We start from the raw sequence: 27,458 nt of genomic DNA on the forward strand, positions 1-27,458 counted from the left end.
CACCCCACATCAGATATCCTTACACACAATGTCGTCCCTACTCGACCTCGCACTGAATTCGGATGCCGCGCCCACTCCCTCCAGCGCGTACGGCAACGATGCACGGACACCGCAGATGCGATCTTCGTCTGCGAGACCCCGCGGACCCCCCTCTGAAAGCGCCGGCGCCAACAGCGATGTCGAAGGAGACCCTGATGACGAGATTATCGGAGCACGAGTACCAGGCAGGCGCACAAACGCCCCGCGAACAGACATCCCCAAGGTGGTGGACGTGACGGGAGAGACGCTCTCGTTGCGGTTCCAGGAGTTCCTCGAAAAGTGAGCTCCATGACAGCAGTCTTCATGCTGTCGAATATACTAACGCAAAGATAGCTACACAGAAGACCCATCTTCCTCAGCTCTTCCCACATCGAGCGCCGTGCCCACCACAGACAAGTACTACATCGCCCAAATACGGGGCATGCGACTGTACGGACTCTCTACCCTCTACGTCGACTACACACACCTGCTCAGGCACGAAGATGGCATTCTTGCTGCGGCCATCGCGAGCGAATACTACCGCTTCCTGCCATACATGGTCCGGTCGCTCCACAACCTTATCGCAAAGTACGAGCCCAAGTACTTCCGCCAGCACAAGCAGCCCGCCTCAACTGCCTCTGCTGCAGGCACATCAAACTCCGGCAATGCTACCAGTCAAAATGAGAGCCTCAACGAGAAGACCTCGAACCAGCAGACAGACAAGCTGTTCACCCTGGCTTTCTACAACCTCCCTCTCGTATCCCGTATTCGCCAGCTACGTACCACATCAATCGGCAGCTTGCTTTCCATTTCTGGCACGGCAACACGAACATCTGAGGTCCGGCCAGAGCTTTCAATGGCCACCTTTGTATGCGAGATCTGCAACACCGTCGTACCGAACATCGAACAAACCTTCAAATACACCGAACCGACACAATGTCCCAACATAACCTGCATGAACAGGGAGGGCTGGCGTCTCGACATTCGCCAGTCGACATTCGTAGATTGGCAGAAAGTGCGCATTCAGGAGAACAGTTCAGAGATACCCACTGGCAGTATGCCCCGAACTATGGACGTCATCTTGCGAGGAGAGATGGTGGATCGAGCGAAGGCCGGTGAGAAGTGTATCTTCACCGGCACAGTGATCGTCATCCCAGACGTCAGCCAGTTCCGCGTACCAGGTGTGCGCCCACAAGCGCAGAGAGATACAGCAAACACCACGCGAGGCAACGACGTCGGAGGGTCGGGTGTCAGCGGTCTCAAAGCCCTTGGTGTGCGCGACCTGACATACCGCATGTCATTCTTGGCGTGCATGGTCTCACCAGATCACTCTACGCCAGGACAGACCTCCAACCACCATTTGACAGGTCAGGCAAGCAACATTCTCGCGTCCCTTGGTCAGGGTCAGATTGAGTCAAATGCGACAAGTGGCGAGGAGGCACAGGAGGAGTATCTTGGCACCCTAACTGCTGCGGAGATTCAGGATCTCAAAGACATGGTACACAAGCCCAACATCTTCATGCGATTGGTCGACTCAATAGCTCCCATGGTCTACGGCCACCAGGTCATCAAAAAGGGACTCCTTTTGCAATTGATGGGCGGTGTGTCAAAAGAAACACCTGAGGGAATGGCGCTTCGTGGAGACATCAACATCTGCATTGTCGGTGATCCTTCGACGTCGAAGTCACAATTCTTGAAGTACATCTGCAGCTTCCTTCCTCGCGCTGTTTACACATCTGGTAAGGCGTCTTCGGCTGCTGGTCTTACAGCTGCAGTAGTCAAGGATGAGGAGACGGGAGAGTTCACAATCGAGGCTGGTGCGCTCATGCTTGCTGACAACGGTATCTGTGCTATTGATGAGTTCGACAAGATGGACATCGCCGATCAAGTCGCCATTCACGAAGCTATGGAACAGCAGACCATTTCCATTGCAAAGGCCGGTATCCAGGCCACGCTCAACGCCAGAACCTCTATCCTTGCAGCAGCCAACCCCGTTGGTGGACGCTACAACCGCAAGACAACGCTACGTGCCAACGTCAACATGTCTGCTCCTATCATGTCACGTTTCGATCTGTTCTTCGTAGTGTTGGACGAGTGCGACGAGGCTGTCGATCGCCACCTTGCCGAGCACATTGTTGGTATCCACCAGCACAGAGACGAAGCTGTTGACCCAGAGTTCAACACTGAGCAGCTGCAGCGCTACATCCGGTTCGCAAGAACATTCAGACCAGAGTTTACTGATGAGGCAAGAGAGACGCTCGTCGAGAAGTACAAGGAGCTGCGAGCAGATGATGCGCAAGGTGGTATCGGTCGCAACAGCTACCGCATCACTGTTCGTCAACTTGAGAGTATGATCCGTCTCTCAGAGGCTATCGCCAAGGCCAACTGCGTCAGCGACATCACTCCCGAGTTCGTCAAAGAAGCCTACAATCTGCTCCGTCAATCCATCATTTCGGTCGAGAAGGATGACGTCGAAGTTGAGGACGATGATGATGAAGCGTTGCTCGCCGCGGCCGCCGCCGCAGAACAGGAGGCCGATGCACCCATGGACGACCAGGAAGATGCCTCTCGAGACCGAACAGCGACTCCAGCCGTTGCGCCGCGCGAGAAGACCAAGATCACGCACGACAAGTATGTCGCTATGCGGAACATGTTTGTCAAGCGTGTCAACGAGGACCAAGAAGAGACACAAGACGGTGTCGAAGAGGAAGAGTTGCTGATCTGGTACCTCGAGCAGAAGGAGAACGAAATGGAGACGCAAGAGGACTTGGAGAGGGAGAGGGCACTCGCCAAGAAGGTGCTGAAGAAGGTCGTCAAGGCACGTCGAAACAACACGAATCTATTCATGATGTGTATGCTAACAAAAACTACAGGAACAATACCTTATGTTGATCCGGGGTGAAGGTCTCGCAGACGAAGAGGGTCAGGCTGAGGGCAACGACAAGGTCGTGTATGTTTTGCATCCAAACTGCCCGATTGAGGACATTGCTTAGGTGTTGCTGGGAATTTGATGAGCATAATGCAAATGAGCACGCGAATGCATCGATTGCGCTTCGGCCTTGTTTTGAGCGTTCGCATAGCCATGTAGTTGTCATGAGAGCTGGATTTTGGATACCGCAGTTGCACATGTTTGATAATGTTATACCCGAATCTGACACTTCGGACACATGATCTCTCTTGTTCTGTTATTTTAAACATCACGACCACGCGTAGAGCGCGATCATGTGTGATGTGTCGCCCATGTTGCAGTGTCATGAGCGATGTGGTGCTTGTATTTTGAAGGAACCCTCGAGTTACAGAGTTGTGAAGAGGAAAGAAGAGAAGAGGAGGACCACTCTTTTATACAGCTACTATTTTGGAGACTGCAAAGGTGGACATGGATCAGAATGAACTGGCTTTTGGCGCCGTCTCTGAAGTTGATGAGGGTGAAATAGATGGAAACGAAACAAGCTGTTTGTGGAAATCCGCCCCTCTCTTCCACTCCATGGAAACGTGCATCGGTGATTTTGACCTTTTTGACCTTTTGATATTGCAACTGGTGGAAAAGTAAGACAGAGTATCAGAAGTCCATTTTATATGTTCCCCCCGATATGCTAAGGCTAACTAGGCAAAGGCGGGATTTGGCATCATGATTGAGCCAGGAGTCTTTGAACATTTCACACATCGGCTTGTGAGAGGGTGATTTTTTGTAAAGAGTTTTTGCAAGACAGTGTCTCCACACATGGCAACGTGAACTCGAAATTTTCTGGCCAAAAGCTGTCTTCTCACATATCTTGTTTGCTATTTGTTTTCTGAAAATCGAGGAATTGAAGGCGTAAGGTGAGAGAGGAGGCAGTGTGCGGCGAACACGAGATTTTATACTGCATTCGTGCTTGGAGATAACGCTAGGTACGAGTCACGGCTTAGCTGCTTCTCTTTTATCATGCTGTTGGTGCCAATATATTTTGAACGTTACGTTTTTCCAAAGTTTAATAATGATGGGGATTTGGGGGTAGTCTGAGCTCATATCGTAATCGAAGTTTGCGTTTCAACACTATCTGGTTCAACTATTATGTCCAGCATATCTATGTAAAATATAACGCTTCAGCATTCATCTCTAAGATGCTAATGCAGGTGTCACTTCCTAGAAAGCACATACCCTTTCACCCTCACTCCCCTAGCTCAAGCCTTCTTGTTCTTCAGCGCGTCCACGAACTCCTTTGGTGGTTGCTGCTCGTAACCCTCTGGGTTGTTCTCTGTCCACTTCCACAAGTCTGCGCAAGCATCCTCCAGTGTGAATTCTGTCTTCCAGTCTAGCTCCTTGTTCGCGAGTGTTGGGTTCGCTGTCAGGTCGAGCACGTCACCCTGTCTCCGTGGCGCAACCTCGTATGGCAGGTCGCGTCCTACAACGGTGCTGAAGGCCTTGATCATCTCGAAGACGGTTGAGCCCTTGCCAGTACCCAGGTTCCATGCCTTGACACCGGGTTGTTGCTCGCGCAGGTAGTTGAGCGCCTGGAGGTGACCCCGCGCTAAGTCGAGGACGTGGATGTAGTCGCGGATCGCTGTGCCATCCTTGCTCTTGTAGTCGTCACCGAAGACGAGGAGTTTGTCGCGCTTGCCGATCGCAACTTGCGCCAACAAGGGCAGCAGGTTGTATGGCACACCCAGAGGGTTCTCGCCCATGATACCACTTGGATGCGCGCCGGCGGGGTTGAAGTACCTCAGTAGCGCAGCATTCCACTTCTTGATCTCCTTCTCGTCCTTGCCAGCCTTCTTCGCATTGTTGCGCTCGGCCTCTATGGTATCTGTGATGGCGCCCTCGATGGTGGACTTGGTGCGGCCGTATACGTTGGTCGGGCCGATGGGGCAGTGTTCGGGGATCGGGATCATGTTGGGGACGCGCGTCGCGTCGCCATAGACCGTCGCAGAGGAAGAGAACACGATGTTTGTGACATTGTGCTTTACCATGGAGGAGAGGAGCGCAATGGAGCCGCCGACGTTGACGCGGTAGTATGTCAGAGGAATCTCGCCAGACTCTCCAACGGCCTAGGAGGCGTTAGCTTGGGGTTGTTAGACAGTGGTACGCAACTGGACGCACCTTCAGCGCAGCGAAGTGGATGACATTGTCAATGTCTGGGTTCTCCTCGAACACCTTGTCAAGCGCAGCCTCATCTGTGACATCGCATTGGTAGAAGGCAGGTCGCTTGCCGCAAATGAGCTCGATGCGGTTGACGACTTCTGGGGAGGAGTTGTAGAGGTTGTCGACGATGACGACTTTGTAGTCGGCTTCGAGGAGGGCGAGGGCTGTGAATGAGCCAATATAGCCGGTACCACTGAGCCATTGTTAGTACCAATTGCCCATGATGCTGTCTCGAAGCTGCGTGGAGGGGTGGAGGGGTGGAGGGGTAGCTTACCCGGTGACGAGAACGGATCCTACAACCATTGTGAGAACTTGAGGTATGGGAAGTAGAGAATGTGTCTGAGGGGTATGTCGCTCTTATGCGATTCGAGGTCTGCGTTTGATTGCGAGGTTGCAGATATATAAAAACGCGGCAGCACGAGATGCTGGGTTCATGGGCTGTGCCACTAGTCGAGAGAGAAGAGCCGCGTGCGGATAGATTTCCTCATTCGGCAAGGATGGTCTGGCTTTCTCATAGCCATCGCCAGACATGTGTTTCCAATAGACTTCTACGATCTTCCAGCTTCTAATGTTTAGCATGTTGATTTCAATTCTTTCAATTAGACACATGTATGCGCAGTAGATTGTTTGTACGAATTGGATACGTCCACGGGTTGCACCAGCTACAACTTCATCATCTCGTGTTCTGCTCTGCCAAAATGCTGGGAACACGTGTAGCGAGGACGGTAGACACAATGTCTATCATGTGGAATATGATCATGTCGAGTTTGGTAGAGTTGTAAGAGCAAGGGCTGTGACAGTGTGGGCCGATTGCGGGTGAGGATTGCCTGTCAGCCCTGTAGATCATGATAGCAACCCACCCACAGTCCACGAGCTGCTGCGTGGACTTGACCAGCCACTCCCCGTCTTTTGGCCACATGCGCCAGTCAAAAAATGGCCGTACGACGTATCCTCTGGACTAAACTTGGGTGACGCAGGTACATGCGAGCAGGCGGAATAAGCGTTGTGGCTCTCAGGGTCTTGTGCTCCGCTTCCAGCTGGGCCCGGAAATTTCATGCATCATCCATGTCTTATGGTAGCGGAGACACTAGCTCCCAGTCGTCTCTGAGGGGTGCTCCATCTCTCCCAGCTTGTTATTCTTGCTCCTGTCTGCTTGTGTCTCGTAAGAGTTAGTTTTTCGCGTCAAAGAATGCCATGTCACACACCGCCGGATGGAGTGCAGCCTCGCTTAACCTACCGGTTGCGGCGGCTTGCGGACAGGCTGAACCCTTGCACCTCAAAGCGCGACCTCGAACTTTCATCAACCTCATTGTCACCCATCAATACACACTAAACAACATCGCGTCGCATCCTGGGAACATGATCGCGAGTCGCAATCTACGCATGAACGAGCGCCAGAACTTTCTCTATCGAGTTTAGTCCCACAGCGCATCTGCCGGCTTCGACGCGTGAAGGCTTGTCCACGTGTTTACGGACCCACTGCAGGAACCCGCCATCGACAATACCGTCACCAAAAGTGTTAAAGAGCAAGAGTTGGAACGCAACGCGCCCGCAATCGCGCAAACAGGACGCGACGAAGTTGGGTCTCTGGCCGAGGTGTAAGTTGGCGCGATTTTCCTACCCATGTCTTTGCGATGTGCCCATGTCTCTCCCATGCATTGCGAGGCTGTATGCACGTGTCGTCCTGAATTCACCTTCACCTCGTCTTCACCGCGCAAATTTTCGCCAGCTGGCTGCAGCTTGGCAGCAGTTGGGTAACCCATTCTGTTTTCTATTGTCTTGTCATTGTCGCGAATCTGTCTTTTTTCTTTGTTCACAGCTATTGTTGGACGACTCCAGTCCTCTGGCATCTTTTCTTTCTTCTACATGACCGCCCCAGCAACCCAATCTTCCAACGACCAACTACTCACACAACCTCAGCAAGCAATCCAGCCCCCTTCTCCTGTGCTTGGTTTCGATTTTGCTGGCGACACATCACTTCCAGATTTCAACCGCGATCTTGACGAGCTCATCGCCGCCATGTCACAACGTGCCAATGGGGAGGCGCGCACGCCTGGAGGCCGTAACCGTCGCTCAGATCGCCTCAGTCAAAAGGCAAACTCTGTCGTTGCAGATTCAGTTGTCACCAATGCCACAGCTTCCGCCGCAGCGAAACGTACTACAACAACTTTGACCAAGGTCGCCAGTCGCAGATCAAATGCCTATGGCGCGAGCGGTCGTACTGGTGCCCCAGATAAGCTCCCGGCCGCTCCTGCCACAGGATTCGCCCAGGCTATGGAGAACCAGATGGAGAAGTACGCCGACGATGAGGAAGAGGAGGACCATCAAAGCGAACAACAAAACCACGAGGAAGAAGGTGTCGAGGAACTTGGAAGTGAGCGCCAATCGCGCTTCATCAGGGAAAACCGCAACAGTGACAAGTTCTCACCCGACAATGTGCGCAACCCCGGATCAAAGTCAAAGGTCACTCCTGGCTACTCCTTCATCGACAGTGATGACTTCGACCACAGCGATGATGATCTTGCGGCGTCTGTCGGCAATACCACCAAGTCTTTCGGTCTTGCCCACGAGGCTGGTATGTTAGTGTCCCAGGATCCATTCATGGGCTCGCCTTTGGCAAAGCCTGCAGCATCGACCCGCAAACCTGACCTTACAACATCTACCAACACCACAAAGTCGAACGGCATCACCCACGAGGCTGCTACTTCAGGCGCACAAGATCCGTTCGTCAGGCCAGCAGTACCGAGTCGCAGGCCCGCCAGTCGTACTGTGAATGGAGCAAGGACCCAAGGACCCACCCCCGTGTTATCTCAAAGTTCTATTCGTAACAGGGTCTCAGTCCAACCTCAGGTTCCTACTCCTTCCGAAAATGCTATCAAGGCACCCGTCCAAGGACAGTCCCATATCAGGGCAAACGTACAGCGGCCTAATGTTCGCGCTCCGTCAGCTGAAAATGAAGGATCTGTAAGAGATCTAATCGTCGAGGAGCAGACTAGACTTCAACAACAAGGCCCACCATCGCAGTCACAGCGACAGTCAGAGCGACGCCGCCCGCACCAAAAGGACAGGGTCGAGCTCAATGCATGGCTTGGCGATGTTGAACCAGATGAGGTTGACGAGCCGGTATGGGAATGGAAAAAGTTTATGATTTGGGCGTTTGGTGGATTGGCCGGGTTACTGCTGTTGAGCTACCTTATCTCCTCCGCCATGGTGGCCACGCCGTTCCCCGAATCAGCCGTGCGTACGCCTGGATTGGTGAAGGCTGTGGGCGCTCGAGTCAGTCACACATATGAGAAGATTACCGAGTTCATCCTCCCTCCCACCGAGCACAAACTCACCGAGGCTGAACTGGCTCAAGCGTATAAGAACAACGGCGACGACAACCTCTTATGGGGCCGCATGTCCAACATCGACAAGCGACACACGCAGCGCTTGGAGGATGTTCGTGCAGATATGCGCACGACAATCGAGGAGCTCAAGCAGGAGCTTCCTGAAGTCATGATCGTTCGCCGTAATGAGGATGGCACTTCTGAAATCACGGATGACTTCTGGATGGCACTGACTGGCAAGACACGTTCAAGCATGGGCGACAAGGAGTGGGCGCGCTATATTGAACAGACCAAGACCAAGCTCGGCGAGCTCTTCGACACCACGGCCCAGCAAGAACGCAGCCACACTGAGAGCTGGCCACAGGCCGTCTCTCGTGATGAGTTCGTCACCTTCATGGAGCGCCGTTACGAGAACTTGACTGCTCAAGTCGACAAGAAGATCGACGAAGCCATCAGAGCCCAGAGCGCTCAGTTCAAGACGATGGTGCAAGCAGAGGCCCGAAAGACCATGATGGACCAAATCCGACTCAACTCTCTAGCCCAAGCCAACCTCGTCGCAAACTACGAACTCCACCTCACCAAACCCAACTACTTCTCTCCTGGTTTAGGCGCCGTCGTCGATCCTGACATGTCTTCCGTCACATACAACCACCGAGCTGGTCGACTCCATGGGCTCATACGCCGCTGGGCCTTCGTCCCTCATCGCAACCCACCCATGGCAGCGCTGACAAAGTGGGAAGAGCCAGGCGACTGCTGGTGCTCTGCTGGCCAAGCGCCCGTTTCAAGCGGCCAGGCCCAACTCACCGTCAAACTCCCACGTCCCGTCACCCCCAAGCAGGTCACCATCGAGCACGTCCCCATGAGCATGATGCCAGCGCGCAACATCTCCAACGCGCCCCGCGACATCGAGCTCTGGGTCCAGACAGACGCGCCCATTAATCCCTACTACTCCCACCGCCAGGTAACTTGCCGCGACCCGCCACCACCCAGCTTCGATGGCCCCGCCTGGAAGTGTCTCGGATCCTTCAAATACAACATCCACGCGTCCAATCACCTCCAGACGTTCGACCTCGCTGGCGAGCCGTCCGAACCCGTTTCGAAAGCCATGGTACGCGTGACCAGCAATTGGGGTGCCAGTCACACGTGCCTGTACCAGGTCAGGCTACACGGGACGGATGCAGAGAAGGACTACGAGTACCCTGTGAGCCTAATGGATTAGGCTCTCGTAATAGCTTGGATGATGTCGTAATGTAGCATGACGGCGTTTTATATTGTTTTCTGCAGGATACCTTCGGGTTTTTACGATTGTGTTTGTATACCCAGGATAGTTACAGAGCATTAGGAATTGAAATTTAACTTGTCGATAATGGAGGTTGATGACTACTGTGACTTGCCAAGTGAGATCTGTGTATGTATTCATCCACCGAGGGTAGACTGGGTGGACTAAGCAGGCTTTGGAGTTACTTTGATCATGTATTGGAGTGCGACAGGCTCACTTTTGTGGCATGCTATCTACTTCCAAACACCCAATGTATCCGCCAGGCCTTAGTATATGTAGTATCAACAATTCTTTCTAGACTGTCGTATACCATCAGGCCCATCTATCGCACAACACCTCCCTTGAGAGTGGGAATGCTACACAGGCCGTCCTTGGTCCTCAGCTTAGCTACACCCGTCTTCTTGTCCGCACCCTCGCCGCTCAATTGTGGTACGACGCCAACATCGAAGCCAACCTCTAGACCATCTGTTGTAGTGAAGCCTGGTTGGATCATCTCCCAGACCTTCTTCTTGGGGTTGAGCACTGGCTCAGGCTCGCCTTCCCAGCCCTCGAAGTAGACGCGGTCGCCAGCCTTGCTCTCCTTGGGGGGATCTACCAGCTCGACTGGTCCCTTGTGGCTGTCCTCACCCTCGGTAACGCGTGGTGACGCAGCGAGTACCATCGCACAGCTCTTGACACCGCGCATAGTGACGGGCTTCAGGTTGCACACTGCGACGATCTTGCGGTTTTGCATCTCCGAGAGGGGAATCAGGCCGTTGAGACCTGAGCATACGGTGCGCACGACCTGACCTTCGTACTCTGAGGTGTTGTCTGTGCCGGGAGCGTCGCCGCATGCGATTGTTGATACGTAGAGCGAGTCGGCGTTGGGGTGGGTCTCGGCCTTGAGGATGTGGCCTACGCGAAGGTCGATGAGGGCGGGAGAGAGGGGCTTCTCGACTGGCGCACTGCGTGTTGTTAGATGGTGTGTAGACGCAGGATACATACACGACTTACGCTTTCTGGGGCTTGGGCTGCTTCTCCTTCTTTTCCTTCTTCTTCTTCTCGGTCGGCGCGCCTTCTGGGACACCACCTGCTGAGCCGCCCGCTGCGTTGCCGACGACTGCAGATGCTACGGCGGAGCCAGCAGCCTCTGCCTTGCCCTTTGCCTTCTCCGCCTTGGTCTTTCCTCCCTGGCCCCCTTGTGCGGCTTGTCCTTGGTCGCCAGTCAGAGTAGTAGCTGTAGCACCAGACGCGGCGGCACTGGCAGCAGCAGCCTCCTTCTCCTTCTTCTTGCGCTCCTTCTCGGCCTTTGCGTCTACTGGCTTGATCTTGAAGATAACGTTGTCCTGGTCGATGTTGACCTTGTCGTCCAGCTTCAGGCCGAAGACAGGCGAGTTCTGGACAAAGTCGACATGGCGGACGATGTGATGGTATCCCTGCTCTCCAGTTCTCTCCTCAGCACTCCATTTCGAGACTACCGGTGCGAGCTTCTGGTAGAGGGCGATGTCTGCGACGGAGGGCTTTGCGCCGAGGACGGTGGTTCGGCTCGAGAGATGTGTGTTGAGTGATGACAGGCGCTCGGAGGCTTTGGCGGCATCCTCAGAGGAGGAGGCAATGTGAGAGGCAGTGATCAGCCATTGACTGAGTTCCGTCTTCTCGGCGTCGGTGTAGGTGACTTCGGGGTAGAGGGCCTGCGAGGCCTTGACAGCGTCCGTCTCCTCGGCGGCGTTGTTGGGCGCGTGTGTCTTGAGGAAGGTGACCAGGGTCTCGTCGATTGTCGTCATGGTGGGCAGTGGTGCGAAGGTTCGCTGGAAAAAGTTGAGGGCAAGTGGCTGTAGTGGGGTAAAGAAATCCGCCGTAAAGCTACTGGGCGCGGTGGCTATGAATCTGTGGGGATGTGTAGGCGGTATGAAAGATGCTCCAGCCTGGCAATATCTCGTCCGTGGTAATTGAGGCCGTCCGATGTGTAATATGCGAGAAAAGGGCGTAGCGGAGGGACAACGGCGGAGATGCATGATTCACGTGAGTCAAATTCAGGTCCTTCGTCACCGCGCGGGGCTCAGAAGCTTCCGCCATGTCGCCGCACAGGCCATCGCGTTTTCCAAGTCGCGTATCTATCGCATGCATCGCGTCGAGTGCACCTCAAGATGATACTGTTATGCTAAGGGTTGAGATGCCTCGTGTTATGGACTACTCTCCACGAGCAGATGGTGCTTGATCGTTTCTCCTTCATGACGCGCGCAGTCCTTCGAGGCCTCAACATGCAAAAGGCAGAGCGAAACCCCTCAATGTTATAAGCAGACGATGCTGTAGCCTATGGTATGCCTGTGGAAGGCAAAGAGAGTTTGTATGACGAGTCGTTTGCTGCCTGCGCCCCACGTCTACCTAGGTATAACATGTCGAGCTCTCCTTCCCCGCAACACCATTTCTACACAGCATCGCCATGGCGTCCGAATCGTCACCAGATGTGCCAAAGGGCAGGAAGAGGTTCATTCCTCTGGGTAATACATTTCCACATACACTGCATACATGCCAGCTAATGCGCGACAGAAAACAATCCCGATGTCATGTCCGCTCTCGTCCACAAGCTCGGTCTGTCGGAGAAGCTTGCATTCCACGATGTCTTTAGCATAGACGAGCCCGAGCTACTTGCTTTCGTACCTCGACCTGCTCATGCCCTCCTCCTCGTCTTCCCTGTCAGCAAGACATACGAGACATTTCGCATGCAGGAAGACAAGGACAAGCCGGAATACCAGGGACATGGCCCAGAGGAGGAGGTCATCTGGTATAAGCAGACTATTGGAAATGCTTGTGGTCTAATCGGATTACTCCACGGTGTTTCCAACGGTTCCGCTCGTGCGCACATCAGTCAGTAGCCGCCCTGTTCCGAGACAGCCATCAGACATGCTGACAAAAGCCTTAGGACCCGACTCGAATCTGGCCAAGCTGGTCAACGACGCGATACCCCTCAAGCCTGTCGAACGGGCCGATCTCCTCTACGAATCTGAAGCTCTCGAGAGCGCACACCAAAGCGCTGCATCCGGTGGTGATACTGCTGCGCCCGAGGCCGATTCCGACGTCGATCTACACTACGTTTGCTTTATCAAGTCGGACAAGAACCATCTGTGGGAGCTTGACGGTCGGCGGAAAGGTCCTCTTGACCGCGGTGCGCTGGGTCCAGACGAGGATGTCCTGAGCGAAAAGGCTCTTGACCTGGGCGTACGTAGCTTCCTCAAGCGCGAGGCTGAGGCCGGCGGAGGAGAGCTGCGTTTCAGTCTGATTACACTTGCCGAGTCGTTCTAGGAGGATAACGAGAGGAGGGAGTCCCGGCAATTCGCTGAAATGTCTGGCGATGAATTCTAGGGTATAACGATACATGGACTGTAGCATGATGTATACACTAGCCTATACTACTCCAAGGAGTATATTGCTCTCCTCAAAAGTCATCCACCTTGACTTCTCGTCCCTCTTTGAGCGGTAGATACACCTTCTCCCATAGATCACTCCTCTCACCAAGATGATAAGTCAGACCAACATCTTGCATACCTGGAGGCGAGGAGGACGAAGTAGAAGCCATGGTTTCGAGTTGCGAGATAACGTTCTCTAGACCCAAAGCCTTTCCGGTGGCTTGCGTACTGCCAGCTTCCAGCGAGACATGGACGATGTGAATGTGGAAGTGGTAGTATGTCGGTTGATCTAGACATCTGTTAGCAAGGTTTCTCAGTCCTCTTCCTAGCATAGGCTTACAATGCACATAGAGCTTCAACTCATCCCTCTCGAGCTCAGGATACAACTTAACAGTCGCCTCCAGCATCTTCTCCCGCATATGCTTCACCCATTCCGTCATGTTCTTCTTCAAGTCCCTCACACTCCAGATATCCCTTCGCTCCACGATGCCGAGCAAATGCAGACCACCCATCGTCTTACGGTCCCAGTTGAGATCAGGCAAAAGCAAGAAGCCCTCCTCGCCCGACTCACGGTAGATGACATCCTCTTTTTCAGTCCGGCCCTCAATGATGTTGAATACCCAATTCAACGCGCCCTTTTCACGCTGTGCCTGCATGTACGGCCTCACATACTTTTCGTAAATCTCTGGGGTCTCGGTGACAACCCTCAAGCGCTGCTGCTCATACTTCTTGATGTGTTTCTCCGTGCAAGGATATATGAGGTTCAACTTGAAGTCTGGAGGCGGGTTATCCTCGCTGGGATTGGAGTTTGCCAGGAACCAGGCGTAGATGTCGTTTGCACCGAGGTTCTTGATGTTACGGAGCGAGGTGGAGAAGCTGTTTAGAATTTCAGGGTTCGTATCGAAGGCAGCGCGCTCAGCGAGCAGGAGAGCGGGTTTAGAGTCTATGGTGCCCAGAAGGGAGATGCGACGGCCAGCTTGGTCGGAATTCAAGAGGCGGGTCATATGGAATTTGGGGATTAGAGCCTCCGCGTGGGCGGCGACATCTGGGGGTGTTGTAGAAGTCATTGTTCACTATAGGTTGTGAAGTACAATTTCTGCACTAAGGTCATAGTCAGTATGAGAGAACACCTAAGAAACAAGGCATTTTCTATGTATGAGTCAAGAGTCCTCGTCGCGGAGTTTCACGTCTACTCAGGTATACGCGTTCGTTTTAACAAGATTCGCGATTTTGACAAGTCTGGGGATTCTGAACTTACCAGAAAAAGGTAGTATAGTCCTAAGAACACATGCAAAGTATCCCGCGGTTTCGGCACGATGTGGGGGTGGAGAATGATGCGAGGTCACATGTCTGCGCGATCTCGCGTATCACTGCAGCAACCAGGGAAGGCGCCCCGATCGACGCCAAGCAAATCCAATGAGGTCACTCAACCCAACCACCCCATCATAGCACGCAACCATCACGACGTCAAATACCTAAGAATCACCAGATATCGATCGCAAATACATCAATATGGCACCCAAACGCAAAGCATCGGGCCCAGCGGCCAAATCGCAACAGTCGACTCTCGCATTCCACGGAACGACAAATAGGGTCACAAAGTCCAGCGTAAAAGCACAAGGCGCAAAGAAGAACCTCCTCGAAGCGAAGCTGAAAGACGTCAAGCCGGAGACAATCGATATCTCAGATACTGAGCCGACAACGACGGAAGCTGCGATCATCGAGCAAACAGAACAGGAGGTCAAGGCACAGGAGGTTGAGAGTACACCAGAGGAGGACCAAGCACGGCGCATATCAGACGCAGCGATCAAGAAGTACTGGGCCGCGAAGGAGAAGCAAAGGCGCGCACCAAGGGCGCACCAGGGGGCTATAAGCTTGCACGAGAAGATCCTCAGGGAGTTCGACATGAGCGCGCACTATGGCGTAAGTTTACTACCCAGCACCCTGCCTTCAGAACTCCCCCACGTCTTGGTGCATCACTAATACGATTTGCGCTATGTAGCCATGCACCGGAATCGCTCGGTTGAAGCGCTGGAAGCGAGCGCAACGGCTCGATCTCGACCCGCCGATCGAAGTACTCGCGGTCTTGTTGAGGGAGCAGGACACGGGCGATAAGGACAGGATAGCTGTCCAGCGCTCCATCGTCGATGATATACTGAACTCAAAAGCCGAGCTTGATGTATGAGGATAGGTCTTGGCTTGCGGAGCGCGAACTGCGGGATGGACCCTGTCGGAGTGATACCTTTCCATTATATCTGTAACGTACGAGGATTTGGATACTGAGCTTATGCGAGGAGTTGGGCGTCATGATTGAACGGGATACGACAGTCGTGTATGTATAGCAAGAGGAGTATCGCAACACACGCGAGCAGTCACCACCATGTAGACCGGCTGCAGGTTAGCAACCCAACCCAAAAGATCTTACACGAATCCGCTTTACATTTTATGATAACCGATGTCTAGAGCTTCGCGACAGGATGCGCTCCAGAACGTTTTTCTCATCGTGCGTCAGCATGCATCGGGGCTTACGACTCAAATACTTGGGCAGACATAGTAGGCTCGGATCTAGTAAACGAACACAGACACCTGGTCCTGGTCTACCTCCCTTGCAAAGCGATAAGAAGCGACAACGTAATGCGGGGTTGTGAGGTCGACTAAACAGTGTGGCCTCGTGAATCGTGTTTAGCTAGTACGTCCAAAGCGTGCAGTCTGCAGCTGGTCGTTTGACAGCCATGAGGAGGCTCCAGACTCTAGTCTCGTCGGCGGCTCCAGAGTGCCAAAAGACGCGGGGTTGATCGGCAATCGCTCGATGAAGCTCCAGACTTCAAGCTCGCGTGTTGGGTGGCAATTGCTGAGCTGCACGCCAGTGGGGCATGATGCTGGATCCGCATGCGAATGGCACACTAACTGTCAGCCCGATTCCACGCTGCCGGCGACGTCCTTGTTAGCGGGACGTGAGCTCTATAGTGGCTAGTTTAGCATGCACACTGCGTGCCCTCATATCTCCGCACGCATCCTTGCCCAGTCTGCCAGACCCACCCACTGGCATCCTTATCGCCCTTGGACAACTGCGCCGTGATGCTGCCGAATCCCAGCGGCTGTCATGGAGCAGGAACAGCTTCTGTGCATGCCCCGTGTGCGGTGTCGTCTACACGGGCCAACTATTGCAGAGCTGTCGGAGCAGGCATTGCATGGTGGCGCGCACCACGAAGCTGGGTTGGGTGAATTAAAACGGCGCCTTGTCGAATGCTGGGAAAGTCAGATAGCGGGGAACCACTAGAGACGCCCACCTGGGCATATCCCTCGTCGTGGCTACAACCTCCATCGACGCCCCTCGCCCCTCCATGTTTTCTTCTTTCTTCTCGACTTAATTCAGTTCAATCCATTCCCCGCAATTCTTCACTTCACCTGTCCTCACATCATGTTCACCGTCGCGCTGTAGGTCGTACCTTCCTGCAAAGGGTCGCAACTTCTCGACGGCCCTCGTGCTTACCTCCTTGACCCCGGCTGTTGATCAACTCAACAACTAACGTGCGCCGTCTCCCCAAACTTTCATCGCGGTATGTCCCACAGCTCGAGGCATAAGACGCCCTTCGGTCCCGTGTACTGATCATTGCGCGACAGATCACTCCTGTCACTCCACTCTGCCGTGATACGCACGCTCCTGCTGTACATTGGTGGTCCTCTGACCCCTCCGCTGCATCTCTTTGATTGGGAAGGGACCATCACCATTAGCCAGCCTATTGCTATTGCAAGGAGCCTGCCCAATTGATTCCTCGCCCACCACAGGCCCTTCACACGTTGCGCGCCTTCGACCACATTCTAATCCCTAAGCCTTGGACTTGTCAACATGGCTGCTGCTGTCGCCAGATATCCTTCTATGCCCGGTCGTTCTTCGACACCTCCACCGCACCTGTCGCTCAACACCTCTTCTCGTGGTACGCCTACTGCCATTCCCAACAAGCACATCCCGGAGTGCTCTCCTGGTGGTCTCCCTGCAACTCCCCCAGCATCGCCCCCGCGCCAGGACAGTCTTATTGAAACCTCGTCAATCACATACCCGCCAGATGCATACTGTTCACTCTACTCCGATGACCCGCCCGTGTACACTATCACCGCGGATCGCATGGCGGAGGCCCTAGAGCACATTGCAACGCAGCCGCTTCCGAACCCCGACCAAGTCTTTCCGTGGATGCATGGTCTTCACTCCGAAAATCAGATACAGCTTGCTTTCTTCTCTTCTCGTCGCAGAAGCGGTCGGAAAGTTCCTAGATGCATTCGCAGTATTACTGTCGTCAAGACCGGCGGGAACCTGGCAGCTTCCAAGCTCAAGGGCGCAATTGCACCGGATGAGCTACTGGAATCGGTGTCTTCTGATACACCCAGGTTCATTGAATGTGACCCCAAGGATGGTTTTTCTGTGCGCAACTTCCAGATCCAGGCCTGCAAACTGGCTATGGTGTCAGACATCATAGTATACGGCGACCACAAAACCAAGCCGCAAGACACGATTGCGCTTGCTCAGAAGATTTCCAGGGCGCAGAGGCAGTATGAAGCAAGGAACGGATTTCCGCATTGCCTGTTCAACACCTTCATGCTCTCAGGTACGATCAGTAAATGCTGTAAAGTGTACAAAACTAATAAGCTCAGATCCCTTTTCATCCATGCAGGAGAAGTACCCAAAGCTGGTTGCTATCAATTCTACGGGCGATATGACAGGAGAGATTGCCGATTTCTGTAAGTTGGTATGCGACAGGAGATGACTCACCGCTGACATGAACATACAGTCTATTGGGAACGATACGAGATGAGTGCGATGTCTAAAGCAAGCGAGATCAGCAACAACGTTTTCCTGGGACCAACGCCTGACCAGGCACTACATCCGGATTGCGTGGGCGAAGAAGGCTACGATATGCTGATTGAAGCGACCGATCTTGCGCATGTACCCGAATCGCGCTCGCTCCGAGCTCTCCGCATGGGTCTGGAACGAGTTCACCGCAAGTCTACCCTGCACATGGAGTTTCCCTCATCCGGAAGCATCATGCCTCCTACATGGGCGCATGGCGAAGTTGACGGCCTGATGGAAATGTGCAAATGGATGTACGAGCTGGCGAACCCACAAGAGGTCCGGCGGTCGAAGCGAAGACGGGAAGAAGAAGACGAAGCTATAGAGATGGACGACATTGCTGCGCCACGCAAGTTTTTGATACACTGCACAGATGGCTATACCGAGACGACACTTCTGGCCTTGGCTTACTTCATGTATGCAGAAGGTCTACCTGTTCACGATGCTTGGATTCAAATGCATCGCGACAAAGGCCGCAACTTCTTCGCATACCCTTCAGATGTTGCTCTTCTAACAGCGATTCAACCTCGAATCCTTCAAGACTCTCCTCGCTTCAACCAGAGTGTTCTGAATCTTTCCGAACCACGCTGGCTTTCGAAGCTCGACGGCAGTCTGCCCAGTCGGATCTTGCCTTACATGTACCTCGGCAACCTTGGACACGCTAACAACCCGGAGCTCCTCCGCGCTATGGGCATTAACCGCATCTTGAGTGTTGGAGAACCGCTTTCTTGGCCCGAAGACGTCAAGAAGAAGCTCGACTGGCCTGCCGAGAACTTCCTGATGGTCGACCGAGTTCAGGACAATGGCGTAGATCCTCTCTGGGGCGAGTTTGAGCGTTGCCTGAAATTCATTGGTGAGTGGCTTGACTCCACGCTGAGACTCGCATAACTGACCTTTTGTAGAAGCAGGCAAGAAAGAGGGAGGCGCTACTTTAGTGCATTGCCGTGTCGGCGTGTCGCGTTCTGCAACAATTTGTATTGCTGAAGTCATGAACGAGATGGGCCTATCCTTCCCTCGTGCCTAGTAAGTAATGAGCTGTCTTCCATTTGACCCAGACTAACTTAGTTCCAGCTGCTTTGTTCGGGCACGACGACTTAATGTTATAATTCAACCACACCTTCGATTCACTTACGAACTTCTTAAGTGGGAAGAGTACCAGCGTCAACGACGCAATGAGCCTCTTCGCCGCGACCTGGAGTGGGCAACAGTTGCGCGCGAAATCGCGCTGATGAACAAGCCCTACTCCAGATAACGACTTCTACGAACTCTCCGACCTCTCTGCTCGATATGACTCACGACGATACGATACGACTCGTACATGTACGATTACAGGCCATCAAGCCTTTGAGCTGCCTATTCTGTTCAGGATGATCCATCATCCCTTGTGTGCGATATGGGCGTTTGCAATTCCTTCGTCTTGCTCTGTCATGATCTTTCCTTCTACTTCAGATGTTTGCGTTGATTTTGTCCTGCGACCCTGCTGTTTTGCACTACGGATCTGAGCCTGGTTTCGCGTTGTCTGGTCTACTTTTGCGAAACTGTGGTCGCAGGATTCTGCTGTACTGGATGTCTGTCAATGGGTTATGGGATCAAAGGGCTGCGAGCATCTTTCGTCACTGACTTTCTCCATCCATGTATTACTGTGTCGATCCACTGCAGCGCACCTAGCGCTGCTGCATCGATTGTCGATTTGTGGGCTGATGTTCGGACAGATCATGGAGTACTGGGTCTCAAGTCACTTTATGGCGTATACACTTTTCGTCGTAACAACAAGGTCTCTTCTTTCTCTACGTGCCTCAACATACGTTGCAGTGCTGTTCCCGTCTTCTTCTCACTTTGACCAAAGCTCTCCCCTCCTCCCACCACTACATAGCACACGTGACACAGGCAAGGACGACGGGGGTTCTGTTCGCTCTCCAAGGGTCTTCACGATGGGCACGACTGTGCAACTCATCAGATGTACATCACGAGGGAAGGCGATAATGTGTGAAGCGGTTATTGATGTTGATCAAAGTCATATTGTCTACTCCTTGCCCCCAAGATACCTGTAGACTACCGAAAAGTCTTTGCCCTTGCAGTTTTCGGCTTTCTCGCAAGCATCGTAGAGCGCTCTTGCTGGTTCTCCCAGCGCAAGCTTGACACCAGCTTCATCAGCAGCCTTCAATGCGAGCTTGAGATCTTTGCTGGCGAGGCCTATGCCAAACCCTCCTTCGTAGCCTCTGCTTGCAGGAGCGCCCTCAATGACACCGGGAACAGGGTTGTTGACCTCACTGGGCCAGCACTTGCCGGTCGCTGTGTTGATCATACCGGCTAGTGCTTTGGGGTCAAGACCCCACTTCACACCCATGCTCATTGCTTCTGCAGTCGCAATGTTGTTGAGTGCGAGCAGATAGTTGTTTGCTAGCTTGCCCTTGAGACCAGCACCCGGTCCGCCAAGGTGAACCACTCTCCGACCCATCAATGACAGGACTTTGGTGGCACCTTCGACTGCCTCAGGCGGCGCACCGATCATGAAGGTGAGCGTACCAGCTTGTGCACCAACGACACCACCAGACATCGGCGCATCGATGAACTTTCCTTGACCGGTGGAGTGAGCAGCTTCCGCTACCTCACCAGAAGTCATAGGATCGATGGTTGAGCAATCGATGAAGAAGCGTTCTTTGTTGATGGAGCTATCTGAAAGAAGAGTAGCTGGTTCCAGCATCTCCTTGAAGACTGCCTTGACATGCTTAGGTTCTGGCAATGATGTGACGATGGTTTCCTGCAACACTGTCAGTGGACTGCACTCGAAGTACTTGACGAGAAGATGTGTTGTGTATAAAGCATCAGAGGATTGGCTATAATTTTTGTGTAATCAGGAGAAGGGCCACGAATGGCCCCCAACTTAGATCATTGATAGAACAATTAATTCATCACGAGAGTGCTGGACGTAGTGGAAGAGGTATACGTACGGCTTTTTCGGCGACTTCTCGTACGTTCTCAGCCACTCGTACGCCTTGTGGATGCTCCTCGAGGAATTGCTTCGTAGCTGCGGTATTGACATCGTGCACGAAGAGAGTGTCTTCTGCCGGTATCTTCGCTCTGAGGTTCTTCGCCATGGGATACCCTATAATCGGTGTCAGTGAATGATAGTCATGTGAGCAGCCATAATACTAACCCATGCGTCCCAATCCTATGAACCCCCATGTAGCCTGCAGGTTGTGGGAGCTCGAGAAGCATCTCCGCGCGCTCTGGCGGGCCGTTGTGTGTGTTGATCTCCGCAGAGGCGAAGCTAGCGCCGAGACTGTCCGCATCTTGTGATATGGTATGAGGAAGGGTATCTGGGTAGTTGAGTTTGGCGACGTGTTGCGGAGAGCGGTTGGAATCGGTCTCCGCACTCATGGATCGCGTTCAGCCGAGGTCGCGGTCCAATGCAGCAGCACCCGTACGTGGGGCTAGCAGCATGCGTGTATGCATCGTGAATAATGCGACCCTGGCCCCAAGGCTGCTGGAGCTGGTCTTCCGTGAGGTGCCCGTGAAGCTTGGGACTAAAGATGAAGGGGTGGGTGGGAGCTCAGAGAAAATTACAGGCTGGCGGAAAAGTAATTCCGGCCGAAGCGCGCTATGTCCAATTAGTACCGAGCCCGTGTGCACTCGGTGCTGCAACCAACCTCGACACAACGATATACACTATGCAGGCTCAAGTCTCATGATGTGAGACTTCCTACGACGAGTTCAAAAACCTTCCGACTCGAGTTAAACGCGTAATAAAGTAGGTGTGCCTAACTCCGGCAAAGATCAATGAGACGAGTTTTGTCGCATCTTACCTAGGTCCAGCTGCATACAGCGAATACCGTGTGTTTAGCAAACACCTGGCATTAAGATTTTCATACGGGTATCTAACTAGGCTTTCTTGTTCTGATTTGTGTCGAATTCACTGTAGTAGCACGAGGCTGTCTTTGTACAGAGACTTGGATATTCTGCGAGCTCGCCTTCAGGGCTCCATTCATTCGGTCTCAAATCTAGGCCCTACGTATCTGACGTGCGGCACGAAGTTTAAACCTTTCCACTGGATTCGCACCTCCTTTGGGTAAGTTTCCATCGTCCAGTGACGACCTCTGACCATAAACTGCTCACGATGACCTACGCGACAGCTCGCGATATGACCACCCCCGTGAGTTGAGTCATCGTGCTGAGGCTCACGCTGCTCGACAATCGCCTTCCAAGCTTCCCACTGACTGTATGCAGGCAGAATTCCTAGATCCATGGAATCCACATCTTCACCTTCTTGAGTCGATTGTTCTATTATCAGCTCCGCTTCACAGCCTAGCAATTCTCGGAGCTGATCTTCAGCCGCCAAAGGGAAACCGTCACGTGTGCCTCCACCGTGTGAAGCGTAGCGTGGTGGTGTCCGCTCACTCAAACCCGCACCTCTAATCTCCATACGGCTCATCTGTGGCCAAGGGCGGTCTAGTAGGACTGGTAGAATCTCTCGAGCGAACAGCCATTCCATTGGACGAAGTTTGTTTGTCTGCCATGAGTTACTGGCTCTCTGCGGTGCGGACGAAGTTCTGTGACCTTCGCACTGTTCGAAGAAGAGATGGCAAAGGGTATTGCGCACGGAGCCTAGGAACCGTGCCCAGGAACTATACAGTAACTCATGCCATGTATCTGGACGCATCCATGAAATAGGCCCCGTTATCGTGATGCGAAGAGATGTAAGCGCGGAGAAATGATTTGCGAGTGTGTTGAGGGTCTCCGCCGTCACCCGGTCATTCGAGCGCACTTGAAGTCTAGTACGATTCGCGTCGTGATATTCGCTTAGCTCTTGAAGATTTCCTGAAGCTGGCGGCACCAATTCGGCTTCCACACGGTCTGGGATCCGCGAGTCTCGTTCCAAGTTGGAACATTTCGAGTCGTGATTGGGGGCTGGTTCAAGTTCTGCCCATAGCTTAAGATCGCTCAGCTCCAGTCTGTCGAGGCGCGGACCAGGCGCGGAACCTTCTCCCAGGATGGAAATGACAAGCCTATGTGTCATGCGTCCGCTCAGCCGGACGGACTTGGTGGTGCAAAAGAGCTGGGCTGGGGGAGTAGCCTCTCGCCAGGGTCTTGAATCATCGAAGTTAGTCACGTATTGTATATCCAGACGTGCATAGGAGTCCCATACCTGAGCCAGCAAAGATCGATGCTGACTACATGCACGAAGCTGTGGAAAGTTTGCCACATCGGTTCTGATAATATTAAGACTCGCACTGCTGCATCGATGCCACAACCTACCATCTTCCGGTGGGAAACTCTCTCGTTCCATATCCGCGCATGCTTTGTATGCGTTGTCCCAAAGTCTCCCTTCCCCATCGTAGTCGTGGAAGCCCTTCCACATCAGATCAAGCTTCTGGTAAGGATTCATCGTGTGGTCGCCGACTGGAACTATTGCAAGATTACTCGTGTTCATTCGGGCGAAAGTATTGTCATAGGAGCGTGGGCGCGCGGCCAATGGCCGTTCCTGATAAAGCATGTTGTGGTAGTTATCAAGGACCGTCCAGTATAATTCGCGTACGTACTTTCCATAATGAGGGTTCTCGGTGATTGTCCTGATCAACAGTCCTTGTTTCCTAGCAATGTTGGCGTCAATTGGATGCCACTCCCGAGCGATGAATCTGGAGGGTACATCCCGATGACCACCCCAAGGAGAGTAGTCTTTGAAGCGACATCGAGCAGTAGCATTATGTGTGCTTAGATCCAGGTTACGGTAGAGCTCTGGCAACTAGGACGTCGATTAAAAGTATTCTAGATATGTTGAGTTGCATGGCGCACCATCTTGTTGTGAAGTAGACGACATGTCTCGCTGAGGTGCTTGATGTCGGTATGAGAACAGCACTGCACAATTTCATTGAGGAGTTCAGCTGCTAATGCCGCGAGATTCGCCATGGCGATCGAGCGTATCTGCGCGAGGGGTAAGAGAACAAGAGCATACGAGCCGCTGCATCTCAGAAGTCCAGTGATTGCGGGGTGCGGCGTAAGCTTCAGTTTTCTGAAACCTGCATCTGTGCGGCGAAGCTGAATAGTAATGTCACGTGCAGGTACATGTCAGCTCTGGCTATTGACAAACCAAGATCTGATTCTATCCCTCTTGTCATCGTCAAGTGACGGCGGCTCACCTTCCTTACATCTCGTCTTCTCAACTTACCCTAGAGCGCCCCTCCTCTATACCCTAATTAAGCCTCTAGCCAAAATGTTAGCAGTTCCTATTTTACACAAGGAGAAAGATAGATAAGGTTTCGCTAACAAAAACAAAATCAAGCGATATTGAGAATGGCTTTGGCGCCTTTTAACGTCCTCAAGGGTAGAGAATATACTGCAGCAGTCATCGCGATTAACTATTTGAACCTTCTATCTATGTTAAGAAACCTGGCAGGGACAACTAGAGCTTTTGCTTGAGCGCGAACAATGCGCTCGCAACTACTAGAGCGAAACGCGACGTCTAAAAAGTAGCAGATAGGGGAGCTGCTGTCGTCATAGAGACAATACTAATCATGCCTTATCAAGGGGAATCTCCGGGTGTCGGCAAGTGGAGGCTATATCCATCTCACGGTATAGACACCCATTTGATTCACCATCGCATAACTCACAAAAAAGTAGTAGTTATGCGCTAAGCCAAGCCGGACATGTAGTGTTTGGTGTACGGAGGACCGCGGACTCACAAGAGACCGCGGGTTGCGGTGGACCCAAACGTTCGCTTCCCGCTTCTAGCTTCCAGGCCGTCTACCGAGGCAGGAACCAAGCACCGACCTCCTGTGACATGCTTGCCAGACCCCTGGGTACCCACAGCTTCGATCGCATCGTGAATGCGCTTTTGTTTTTTACATGATATATTGATGCGTTAGGAAGACTATCGGTATTGCGAATCTTTGCGATACTTTCAACAATATGTGTCGCTGGCAGTCCTTCTCAGACCTCGACCATCCCGCAAACCATCAACTCCATCGCGACCATCAGCGCGCGCATCACCACTTCAGGATATGAGTTCACCCATCGCCCAAACATACCCTGCCGTTTACCCGCCTCTGCCTTCCCAAGCCTAAGCGCCACGCCTGGTAAGGCACTTGAGGTTTCCAAACGACCATGATGCAACTCGGCACTCCTCTCCCCACTTATCTTCAAACGGCATACAACCGCCTCACCCATGCGCTTTTCCCATGCCTTCTCTTGGCAAACAAGGCTGTCAAACATCGTTTAGGCTACGTGCAACAATGCGACAGCTTGGCCGCCCTGGTCTTACAGCTCGGGTATCCACATGGCTGTGCGCCATAGGTTGGCCTGTGGCTGCCCTAAGATTCCTCAGGCCATTTTCAACGTTTGAGGTGTTATGGGCAGGAGGTGAGCTACGTAGGCAAGATTCATGGTGTGGATAGAGGAGGCAAAGGGTTGATTCGGGCGTGTGGAGGATGTGATAGTGGAGGATACAAGCGTATATGAGCTAAAGGTACTTGTAGGTGGGTTCTTGCTCAGTTGGTGTCTTTGTATCCTTCATTCTCTTCGCATCGCTCTTTTGACTACGCAAACCGTAGAACGGTCTTTACATAATCTCTACTTTCGATTCTTCAGTCTACCGTTGAACGGTAGTCTAGTTCCTATTTCTATACCCTCGATACCTTTTTGTAACTCAAGCTATTCGCTATCACACAATGAAGTCAACCATATTCTCTGTCGCTTTGATCGCTACCGCAAGTGCGCTTCCAGGCCCGGCCTTCAGGACTGTCAACAGACTGCCTAGCATCAAGTGTATGTCATACACACATGTCTCCTTACGTACTCTTTGCTAACTAAAACAAGCCAACCCACTTCGCCGCGCCAGCCAGATCATCCCCGTAATCGTCGGTGGACCCCAGGACACCTTCATCCCCAACACAATCACCGCAGCAGTCGGCGACATTGTCCAATTCCAATTCTCCAACGGCAACCACACCGTCACGCAATCGACCGCCGACACAGCATGCACTCCCATGGAAGGCGGTATCCACAGCGGTCACATCCCCTTCGAGGACGGCCAGACAGATGTCGGAACGTTCAACATGCCCATCACGAGCGCGGACCCCATGTTCCTGTACTGTGCTACCGGACCTCATTGCCAGGAGGGTCAGGTCATGATGGTCAACCCTGCCAGTACGCAACAGTTGGCCGACTATGTCAAGTTGAGCCAGCAGAGCGAATCGAGCACTGATGGAACCGACGTCGTCGGCGGAACTGCGGGCAAACTTGCTCTGGATGCTGCTGCGTAAGTCTTGATGCCTCCCAGCCTTTTGGTCATGCTTCCGATCATACAAATACTGACTCTCTTACAGCTTCGTACCTGCACCTCCAGAGGATCCCGCTGCTGCCCCTCCCGCCCCTCCCGCTGAGGCTCCGGCTGAGGAGGCGCCAGCTGAGGCACCGCCCGCTGAAGAGGCTCCTGCTGAGGCACCTCCCGCTGAAGAAGCGCCCGCGACGACATCTGCCGCAGAAGCCCCAGCAGAGACGACAGCCGCTGCCGAGGCACCCGCTGAAGCACCCCCTGCTGAGATGCCTATGACTACCGCGGAAGCAGCTCCCGCCGAGACTCCCGCTGCTGCTGCCGCCATGGCTCATGCTTGAAGTGAACGAGGGGCTAGGGGAGGAGGAAGTTTTCAATGTAGATTTTGCGAGAAACATATGAAGTATTTGAATGGGTATATTCAAGCCACGTGGCAGGGATTTTCGATCATGATGCCGTTTATCTTCTCCGTGGGTGCAATGAGTTGATGTGTATGAAGTCTTGTGCCGTACTGTTGAAGATTTCAATCTACCTAACTGCCAGGTACCCATGTGAACCATCTCGACGAGTAAGCGATGCGAGCCTCTGACACCAATGAGACCACGAAGCAGCGAAGGGGAAATCATGCTCTGTATGATGTCGTATAATTCTCTTCATTACCTCTCACACCATCTATGCTGCAATGCGATAACAATGCTAAACTCACGTACCAACAACCCCTCTCATCTGGTGCCAAAGTGATACAGAAGATGCTAGCCTTCCTTCTCAGCCACCTTATCCTTCTCCTCTTCACCATCTTCACTACCGTCCGCAGTCTCGCCACTACTGCTACCTCCCTTCTTCCTCTCAGCAACATCCATCTCCCTGCCATCAATCACCGGCTCAGCCTTCGCCGCCCGCTCATCCTTACTCGGTCTCGGTCTCGCAGGCTTTCCAGCTTCTTCCGGGAACAGCTCAGCGAAGAGGTTGGGTTGGAAGCGGTTGATGCGCTTCCACGTCTCGTGCCAAAGTTCCTCTCGCTTGGGGTTTTCGTCGGGCGGTGCAAGGTATCCACCATTGCTGAGCACCAAAAGCATGTTTTTGAGATTCTCGGCAACGGCTTCGTCCATGTCGCCTTGTCCGCTATTGCCCAAGCGATCCATGAGGCCAACTATTGTAATCCACAAGTCTTCGAAAGACAGGCTCTTTTCCCCTTCTTCATTCTCTTCGCCT

At 53.0% G+C, this 27,458-nt stretch overlaps 10 protein-coding genes across 10 annotated transcripts; 6 read left to right on the forward strand and 4 right to left on the reverse strand.

Annotated features, from left to right (window-relative positions):
* Nucleotides 1–28: 28 nt before the first annotated feature.
* Nucleotides 29–3,011, forward strand: J4E87_006112 (uncharacterized protein; the record flags this gene model as incomplete). Its single annotated transcript, XM_049377717.1, has 3 exons — nt 29–318; nt 373–2,840; nt 2,923–3,011. 3 exons carry the CDS (start codon nt 29–31, stop codon nt 3,009–3,011), a joined length of 2,847 nt encoding a protein of 948 aa, XP_049232758.1.
* A 1,168-nt stretch (nt 3,012–4,179) lies between these two features.
* Nucleotides 4,180–5,440, reverse strand: J4E87_006113 (uncharacterized protein; the record flags this gene model as incomplete). Its single annotated transcript, XM_049377718.1, has 3 exons — nt 4,180–5,043; nt 5,096–5,330; nt 5,412–5,440. The coding sequence occupies 3 exons, from the start codon at nt 5,438–5,440 to the stop codon at nt 4,180–4,182; spliced, it is 1,128 nt and encodes a 375-aa protein (XP_049232759.1).
* A 1,563-nt stretch (nt 5,441–7,003) lies between these two features.
* On the forward strand, nt 7,004–9,685 carry J4E87_006114 (uncharacterized protein; the record flags this gene model as incomplete). Its single annotated transcript, XM_049377719.1, has 1 exon — nt 7,004–9,685. The coding sequence occupies one exon, from the start codon at nt 7,004–7,006 to the stop codon at nt 9,683–9,685; it is 2,682 nt and encodes an 893-aa protein (XP_049232760.1).
* A 382-nt stretch (nt 9,686–10,067) lies between these two features.
* J4E87_006115 (uncharacterized protein) lies at nt 10,068–11,508 on the reverse strand (the record flags this gene model as incomplete). The annotated part of the gene is made up of 2 exons (XM_049377720.1): nt 10,068–10,689; nt 10,739–11,508. 2 exons carry the CDS (start codon nt 11,506–11,508, stop codon nt 10,068–10,070), a joined length of 1,392 nt encoding a protein of 463 aa, XP_049232761.1.
* A 659-nt stretch (nt 11,509–12,167) lies between these two features.
* Nucleotides 12,168–13,027, forward strand: J4E87_006116 (uncharacterized protein; the record flags this gene model as incomplete). Its single annotated transcript, XM_049377721.1, has 3 exons — nt 12,168–12,225; nt 12,275–12,592; nt 12,648–13,027. The coding sequence occupies 3 exons, from the start codon at nt 12,168–12,170 to the stop codon at nt 13,025–13,027; spliced, it is 756 nt and encodes a 251-aa protein (XP_049232762.1).
* Nucleotides 13,028–13,160: 133 nt separating this feature from the next.
* Nucleotides 13,161–14,135, reverse strand: J4E87_006117 (uncharacterized protein; the record flags this gene model as incomplete). Its single annotated transcript, XM_049377722.1, has 2 exons — nt 13,161–13,420; nt 13,472–14,135. 2 exons carry the CDS (start codon nt 14,133–14,135, stop codon nt 13,161–13,163), a joined length of 924 nt encoding a protein of 307 aa, XP_049232763.1.
* A 508-nt stretch (nt 14,136–14,643) lies between these two features.
* Nucleotides 14,644–15,316, forward strand: J4E87_006118 (uncharacterized protein; the record flags this gene model as incomplete). Its single annotated transcript, XM_049377723.1, has 2 exons — nt 14,644–15,054; nt 15,134–15,316. The coding sequence occupies 2 exons, from the start codon at nt 14,644–14,646 to the stop codon at nt 15,314–15,316; spliced, it is 594 nt and encodes a 197-aa protein (XP_049232764.1).
* A 1,665-nt stretch (nt 15,317–16,981) lies between these two features.
* J4E87_006119 (uncharacterized protein) lies at nt 16,982–18,865 on the forward strand (the record flags this gene model as incomplete). The annotated part of the gene is made up of 3 exons (XM_049377724.1): nt 16,982–17,735; nt 17,782–17,868; nt 17,919–18,865. 3 exons carry the CDS (start codon nt 16,982–16,984, stop codon nt 18,863–18,865), a joined length of 1,788 nt encoding a protein of 595 aa, XP_049232765.1.
* A 1,135-nt stretch (nt 18,866–20,000) lies between these two features.
* J4E87_006120 (uncharacterized protein) lies at nt 20,001–21,138 on the reverse strand (the record flags this gene model as incomplete). The annotated part of the gene is made up of 3 exons (XM_049377725.1): nt 20,001–20,738; nt 20,929–21,083; nt 21,135–21,138. 3 exons carry the CDS (start codon nt 21,136–21,138, stop codon nt 20,001–20,003), a joined length of 897 nt encoding a protein of 298 aa, XP_049232766.1.
* Nucleotides 21,139–25,641: 4,503 nt separating this feature from the next.
* J4E87_006121 (uncharacterized protein) lies at nt 25,642–26,587 on the forward strand (the record flags this gene model as incomplete). The annotated part of the gene is made up of 3 exons (XM_049377726.1): nt 25,642–25,646; nt 25,812–26,231; nt 26,299–26,587. The coding sequence occupies 3 exons, from the start codon at nt 25,642–25,644 to the stop codon at nt 26,585–26,587; spliced, it is 714 nt and encodes a 237-aa protein (XP_049232767.1).
* Nucleotides 26,588–27,458: the final 871 nt, after the last annotated feature.

Source organism: Alternaria ethzedia (assembly GCF_023757985.1).
Source record: "Alternaria ethzedia strain BMP 0044 chromosome Unknown scaffold_13, whole genome shotgun sequence".
In the NCBI taxonomy this organism is placed as follows: Eukaryota; Fungi; Ascomycota; class Dothideomycetes; order Pleosporales; family Pleosporaceae; genus Alternaria; species Alternaria ethzedia.